The following is an 8,192-nucleotide window of genomic DNA, read 5'->3' as shown; positions in this document are numbered from 1 at the left end:
AGTATAAGATTTTGTGGCTTTTTAATTTTAAAAATTAAAAAAAAACATAAATTGATATTAGATATTATTTATTTCAAAAATACTATAAAATGACAAATATCAAAACTCACAAAAGATTCACATATGACAAAAAAAAACTTTGATTTATTAAGGAAGATATTGATGATGATAATTTAAGAATGGATTAGTATGTGATTCCAATTTTTTTTTTCTGTTTTTTAGAGTAAATTGCTGAAATCGTCACTATGGTTTGATCAAAATTGCAAGTTTGGTCCCTAATTTTTTTTTGTACCCGGATCGTCCCTATGGTTTGATTTTGTTGCGTTTTTCGTTCCTATGGTTTGGTTAAAATTGCACGTTTGGTCCCTAATTTTATGTATGTAAGAGAAGAAAAACGCAACAAAATCAAATCACTAGAACGATCCGAATGGAAAATAAAAATTAATGACCCATCATGTAATTGTAACCAAACGATAAGACGATTTAAGTAATTTACTTTTATTTTTATTTTTTTAACAACTTATTAGATGTTAAAAAAACCGAATTAGATGTAAAAAAAAATAAAAAAGGACGCGTTCCCTCTTCTCTCTCGCCTTGCAGCCGACGGCGCTCCTTCATTCCTCCACATCGCTCCTCTCCAGCTTCGCATCTCCGTCCTGAGCCACCCTCTTCATTCTCGCCTCCATCACAGAAACGACAACCTTACCTTCTCTGATCAAATTCTACCTTCATTCACTCGCACCCAAGCCATCATTGGCGTCTTCCTCGACTCATCTCTATAGTCCGTCTTCTTCATTGCTTCTTTCCCACGGGTATATCTCTACTCTCCCTAATCACAAACCCAATTCCAGTAGGTGTTGCTATGACTTTATTATACAAAAAAGCAATTACTATTGATGCTGCTATCCTCAAGATACTATATTGATTATACGCTCTGTTCTTAATGATGTCCCAATTAAATACAATAATTCTGAACTTTAAGTCTCTATTCGAGCTTCCCTTATGCGGGATATACTAAAATTTTGAACACAACTTTCAATTGTAAGTTTATGATTGTTTCATCAAACATATACTCCAGGTGTTTGATGAAAAGCCTAAATGAAAAATGACTTGTCTTTTACCAAGTTTCCCTTACAGTCGCTTCTTCTTTAAAATCCGTAGGTTCAAGTTGCTTGTGAATTTTTGTGTGTATATACCATTTGCTTCATTGCTAGACATTTATTTGTGTACTTTTTATTGTTGGTGGTTTGTGGAAAATGCATCGCAGGTGTTTTTGATATGCATATGCAGTAACAAAGATGTCTAACCAAACATCATGTTTTCATTCAGATGCAGCATTTTCAGAGCCTCTGCGCCATTCACATGTCTGAATGATCCTGCCAAACAGCCCCTAAGCGTGTGTAAATTCTTTGTTGGATTCATCTTTGATGGCATCTAGACTGATTCACAAAGCCACATATGAAGCCGATAACCCATTTGATGTGTCTCTAACAGAATCTTTTCAACTTCTGGAATCCCAATTGAGGCCCCCTTTTCCATTAACAATCCTTACACAACCTGAATACTCGAATCTCAACAGAGCTATTCTATATGGCATCCTATGTGAACCTCATTTGGCAGAAGTTCATATCAAACACTTACATGGCATTGTAACTGATGGATACAGTTTGTTTACAGCTCTACTTACCAGGTTAGTTGATGAATTGTATTCAAAGCTTGTTGAGAATGTGAAAATTCAATTACTTGGAGTCACTTCAATAATGATCCGTGTATCAGCTATTGGAATAGATAGTTTGTTAGTGGCTTTGTTGAGGCAAACACGTGGTGGTGATTTTAGCAAATCAAATTTGTGGTTGTGTTCTGAATTGGTTACTCTTTTCTCCATTAAATGGGAATCTTTGCTGGAAGAACAACCATTGGTGTTATCAAGCGCCATGTATGTCTTTCTTAGGCTCTTGGCTGATCATTGTAGAGTTTCATCAAACTCAAATTTGGACACTTTGAAGCAGAAGGAAATCGAATTCTGTATTAGGGTTTTCAAGGAACAGTTCCATTTATGTTTGAAAATCGGAAGAGATTTGATTAGGCTTCTTCAAGACTTAGTTCATGTGCCTGAATTTCAAGAAATATGGAAAGATCTATTATTGTTCCCTAGTAATTTCAAAACATTAGGGTTTTCAGATATTTCACAGTTTTATCAATCAAGAACTTCTAGTAGGTATTTTTTACTTCGTCTTACCCCCGAAATGGAAACTCACTTGCGTTTCTTGCTTACACAAGTCAAACTCGGAAGTCAAACTCGATACCAAATTTGGTTTGGGAAGAAGTTTCTTAATGTCCAAGAAAAGGAGAGTGTTGTGATTGATATTGTTAGGTTTATCTGTTGTGCACATCACCCTTCTAATAAAACAATCCTATCAAATGTGATTCCTAGATGGGCTGTGATTGGTTGGTTGCTGACATGTTGTAGTAAAAATCATGTGCAAGCTAATGTGAAGCTGGCATTGTTGTTTGACTTTCTTTTCTTTCATGAAGAAGTTGATAATATAATGAACATTGAGCCTGCAATGTTGTTGATGATAAACTCGGTGCCTAAATATGTTGACATGACACAAAATCTTTTGGAGTTTTTATTCCTTTTGGTGGATCATTATGATGTTGAAAGGAAAGATTTGATTGTTAGGGGCGTGTTATCGGCTCTTGATGTGCTTGAAAGAAAAGGTGTGGTGCAGTCGTTTGATGCTTTGACTAGTTGTGATTTGCTTTCTTCTGTACTTAAGGAGAGACTTGTGAAGTTGTTGTTAAGCAAAAATGTTGTTTGTAGAAAGGTTATTCTTCCAGCAACCCCTGAGCTGGCCCACACTGCTCCTAGCAGAGCATCATGTGAGGTGTAAATCAGATACAAAACGGCGAGTTCTCACAACGATCCCAATTCACCTTGGAGTTAGTCTACTGTTTCAACAAAATGGTGTTTCAACAAAATGGTAGGACAAACAAACAAATGCTTTTGGGAAAATGATATTAATCCAAAATAAAATACAAAATCTTATTGTTGATTGTATTTGTCAATAGAAAGATACATAACATCATTTAATATTATTATTATCATTATAACCTTTTGTCTTGTAACAATATACAAATATATGCAATGTAGACTAGAGATGATATTTTTTAAATAGTATTAAAATAATAATTGTTACAATGACAGAAATCGTTAAACATTATGCTGATCTTAGATATGAGTCGGGTAATCTAGAAGGGGAAATTAGGAAATTAGCAAAAAAATAAGGAACATATTTGATAGTGGAGGGGCAATTTAGGTTTTTATTTCTGTTAGTTGTGCACAATATGGTTTCTGGGAATTCAGGGAGAGGGAGGAGATAATCTTTTGTTTCAACAGGGGAAGAGAAATCAAATATGCTCTTACATTTTGTTTATATTAATCTTCCTACTCATTAGTGTAAAAAAAAAAAAAGATTAAGAGAGAGAATTAATAGATTCCACATGTTATTGTTTTATAGGAATAAGTAGGAGCAAAATGTAAAGGATGTTTAAATTTTCTATTATTTATTGTTTGTTTTGATCATTATTTGGAACAACTTGATATTTAACCATTAATATTATTTATCTGCCAACAATTAAGTTTATTATAACAACGGGATAAATAATTCACAAGATTAATATTTGCTCGTTCTTTTTTCATTTTGTTAAGGTTTTCATAATTAGTTCTCAATATAAATTATTGTATTATTTAATCACCATATTTGAAATTCAACATGATGTAACAGAGTGAAGGTTGGCCTGAAACAAGCACAAACTTTCCCTTGACTCGACTGCCTTGAGCTGAATTGGATCGAACATCGTATCCATAGTCTGATGTAAACTCTAGAGCACCACTTGGATGAGTAGTCTCGTGTGGCTTGAGATTTAAAGTTGTGTAGAAGGATGTCGGTCATAATGACTACTTTGATAAACATTAACAAGTAGAATAACTCTTTATAATTAGAAAAATGATTGATATACCACCAGGCCTTGCAATTTGAAAGGCCATGATGATGTGGCCATTTTGCAAACATTTCGCTATGGAAGCTCTAATAATCTAGATCCGTTAGTGCCTGTGTGGTTGAGATGATAAACAAGTCAACGATTCTATCAAATCCCCAAAATAACATAATCATATGCTTCTTCATTGGAGGCATTAAATCTCAACATAGTGGTGATACGGGGTTGGATATGGTTTAATCAATGGTATAATTGGGATTCTTGGACAGTGTGTAGGTAGAGATAAATGTTCATTAGGCTAAAGGGAGTGATAATACATTTAACACCTTGACATGTCACTTTTTTAAGTGCCAAATCATTTTTTTGTTTTAACACCTAATTCTTAGCATTTTATAGGGAGTAGTAACACTTCTAGCATTTTATTTTTTTTATTTTTATTTTCAAATTTAATTAAATTATATTTTTTGATGCACAAACATTTAATATTACAAAAATTCTATTTTTCTAAATACAAGCACTTAATATTTAAATAAAAAAGATTACTATAATTTAAAACATAATCTAAATAAAAAGGTTTATGTTTTTGGACAAAAAATACCAAGTTGTTTAAACTTTGGGACAAAAAATACCAAGTTGTAGAAACTTTGGGGACCAAATATGTAATTTTTTTTCTTCTTCCCCAATTCTCTCTTAAGGCAAAACGCCTTAAACGCAATCAAAAATCAAAGCTTCCACATCTCCCATCTGCCAAAAACGGAGGAATGGGCATGTAATCCGGTCAAATACCCTTCATCCAATCACAAGCCAAACAAATACTCTCTTACATGTCGTTAAGCCGGCAACGAATGATCCATGGCGAGCCCCTAGCGAGTGCTAGAGGGCGGTGTTCCAAATGAGTTAGTGACCATGACGAGTTTGTTTGGCACTTCGATTCCTTTCAGCCTCAATGATGCAAAATTAATCTTCATCGGATTAGGAAAAGTGTCTTCACACGGAAGAGAATAGAAACCGTCAAAATTATTTTGTTTTAATTTCATTAACCATTAAGTAAATAACTTTTGTAAGTATCCTCTAGTTAAAACTAAACCTTACAAAGGTATGTTATTAATTTCAGGAAAAAGTAACAATGTAATATTTTTTATTTATATATTATTTGATTTTTTATTACAAAATTGTACGGTTATAGCAATTCCGCAATTAAAATATTTGTTTTTGGTTCTATTTCGTTCTTTAAAAAGAAAAAGAAACACATATTCCTCGTTTCATCGCCGGTTTAGAGCATGGGCAACCTGTGCATTTGCACAGGGCCCACTATTTTTAGGGGTCCATATTTTTTTAATGCTATACTCTTACGAGTTGGCCAAATGTTCAAGGAATGAAGACAACCACCCACGAGACGCATCGCCAGAAGTGAGAAGAAGCACCAACAGAGGCGGAGCTACTTGGAATATCGATTAGTGCCTCCAACCTACAACTTTAATATGTCGTATCCTTCCCTCCTGTGCCTCCTGTGGCTGATGATTTTTTTCGTCAGAATACGTCCCCTGCCACTGTCGATCTTGATTGCACCACCTCCTCTAGTCCTCTTCCATTGGCGATTTTTTATTAGGTTGTTATCTCTTCACAGGCCTCATCACACATTACTTACGATCACAACAAGATTGTCGTCATCAGTTCTCCTCTCTTCCACTGCTTTGCTCGTGATTTTTAAAAGTTTTGTACACCAAACTTTTGGTATGGATTGCTTTCTTACCCGCTCTCTGTATATGTATCATATCCCAATAATCGACTCAGTTTTTATTGTGTATACATGGTGAATTGGTTTGAGAGAAACTCTCCTCCCCGATCTGTTCTAAACATTTTAAATCTTTCTCCAGTTTCCACTTCAACCTTTGTTTTAAATTCTTGAAAGCATGAAATGCTTCATCCTTTGATTTTAGCAGGTACACCCACATTACCCTGCTATAATCATCCACCAGAAGCAAGAAGTACCTGTTCCCAACTGGTGTTGGTGGTGAGACTGAACCACACAGATCACCGTGGACAAGTTCTAGTCTTCTCTTTGCCCTGAAGTTTGTACACGAAGGGAATGGATTCCTGGTCTGCTTCCCCATGAGACATCCTTCACATGGTTTAGATGGAATCATCATCTTGGGAATTCCCTCAACCAAACCTTTATCATCCATCAATTTCATTGAGGTAAAGTTTACATGCCCTAGCCTTGTGTGCCATAGCCATGTTGGGTCTTTAATTTCAACAACTAAGCATCTTGAATTGACTTCTTCAAGTTGAATTTTATAGAGACAATTTTGGGATTTTTGTACCTTCATTAGTAGCCTTCCCGTGCTGTCATGAACCCAAAGGAATGATTCTTTTATCTTAATCTCATCTCCTCGTTCTGATAACTGACCAAGACTGATAATGTTGTTGCATAAATCTGGTATGTAGTACACTTCTTTTAATCTTCTTATTTCACAATTTTTCATTGGAAATCTATTGACCCCTCTCCTTCAATTCTGTCTCTGGATTCATTCCCAAATTTGACATACCCCTGTATTTCTTTGTTCAGGTTGTGGAACTTCTCCTCATCACCAGTCATGTGATTGCTTTCCCCTGTATCGAGATACCATAGCCTTGACTGGTTTGTCTCTCCACCTTTTGACTTCAATTTTGGATGGACTTTCTCCTTATTAAAGAACACCTCACTAATTTCTTCTTTACTTTCCAGGGACATCAACAGAAGTGCTGGTTCAGAATCTTCTTTTTATCAAATTATTCTCGTGGCTTCTTTCCTTTCTTGGGTTTTTACACTCACCTGCATAATGGCTATATTCCTGGCTGTTATAGCACTGCACTGTGCTTTTGTCTTGACTGCTGGAGGCCCCATGACTTCCTTCCTTGTGGTGATTTGATCAACTTCTGCCACGACCACGTCCTCCACCATATCCACCCCTGCCTCTGCCTCATCCCCGTGAGCCTCCAAAACCTCCTCTATGAGATTTGGATTTGGAGTCACTATCTCCTTTCTTCTTGTTTCTCTCTGACCACTCTTGGTGTGTCAAGAGAAGTTTTTGATCATCACTTTTGGTATGGCCCTTTATTCTTTCTTCATGTGCTTTTAATCTCCCAATTACTTCTTCTACTGTCATTTCATCTAGATTTCCAAATTGTTCCAAGGTTGAGGCTAATTGCAAGAATTTGGTTGATACAGCCCTAAGCAACTTCTTCACCACATAGGCTTCATCTACCGTATCACCTAGAGTGCGCATTGAACTGACAATTTTCTCTACTTTCACCGCAAATTCATCCACTCCTTCCGACTCTTTCATGGTGAGTGACTCAAACTTAGCCTTTAGAGTTTGCATTCTTGCTGTTTTTACTCTGTCAGCCCCTACAAATCTTGTCTTCAGAGCCTCCCATGTCTCTTTGGCTATTTTTTTTTCAGCCAACGACATCAAGAGATCTTTAGGTATCCCTTGATAAATAACTGATAATGCCATTTTGTCTTTCTTTTCATCAACAACTGTGTTTGAAGTTCTGGGCTCTACTGCATCCCACACACCATGAGCCTGCATGAAGACCCACATTTTGATTGCTCCATAGTTGGTTCTTGATAACATTGGATAGTGGAGAGTAATTTGACCATCTTTGTCGTCATTCCCATTGTTTCCTGCTATCTCTTCACGAGATTGATACTTGGGCATGCACCAGGATTCGCTCTGATACCAGATGTTGGTATTTTGCACGGGTAATAAAGACTTTTAGTACCAAGATAGGAAATAAAACACAAAAAGGAAGGATAGCATGGGGATAGAACTTGACAGAATACAGGGAAGGGTAAAACTGGAATAAACAGTTTAGCAAAAAACTGCACAATGAACAGAGAGTCACAGAGAAGAAGTAATAGCACAGTGGATAAATTGAGGCAAAAGTGTTCTTTATTCACTGAATAAAAACAAATTAAGTGGGGATATATTCAACGTACACTTGCCTATACTTTTAAACTAAAAGCTACTGTAAAAAGGGAAACAAACTTGACTACTTCCTAAAGACTCTTATCACTCACTGGTCACTTTGATTTATTCAAGGGCCTAAATAAAACGTGCATACTAGATAAAGATTATTGAATTACTTTTACCAGCAGGCGTACTTTTCACAACGTCAACGAGCTTATGGATATAGGGATCTGT

At 35.9% G+C, this 8,192-nt stretch overlaps 1 protein-coding gene across 2 annotated transcripts; it reads left to right on the top strand.

The window, feature by feature from the left end:
• Positions 1-569: 569 nt before the first annotated feature.
• Positions 570-4,017, top strand: LOC145048138 (uncharacterized). Of its 2 annotated transcripts, XR_013682728.1 has the most exons (3): positions 570-812; positions 1,330-2,984; positions 3,789-4,017. XR_013682728.1 is itself a non-coding variant. In XM_078996554.1 (2 exons), the coding sequence occupies exon 2, from the start codon at positions 1,428-1,430 to the stop codon at positions 2,892-2,894; it is 1,467 nt and encodes a 488-aa protein (XP_078852680.1). In that variant the 5' UTR covers positions 570-812; positions 1,330-1,427; the 3' UTR covers positions 2,895-3,193. The 2 variants fall into 2 exon arrangements, 1 of the variants encoding a protein (XP_078852680.1); XM_078996554.1 differs by lacking the exon at positions 3,789-4,017 and having other exon boundaries at positions 1,330-3,193.
• The last annotated feature ends 4,175 nt before the right edge of the window (positions 4,018-8,192 follow it).

This window comes from Lactuca saligna, chromosome 5 (assembly GCF_052625555.1).
Source record: "Lactuca saligna cultivar CGN05327 chromosome 5, ASM5262555v1, whole genome shotgun sequence".
Lineage (NCBI taxonomy): Eukaryota > Viridiplantae > Streptophyta > Magnoliopsida > Asterales > Asteraceae > Lactuca > Lactuca saligna.
The sequence above is the reverse complement of the archived record's forward strand: the minus strand, read 5'-3'. Positions and strand labels throughout refer to the sequence as shown.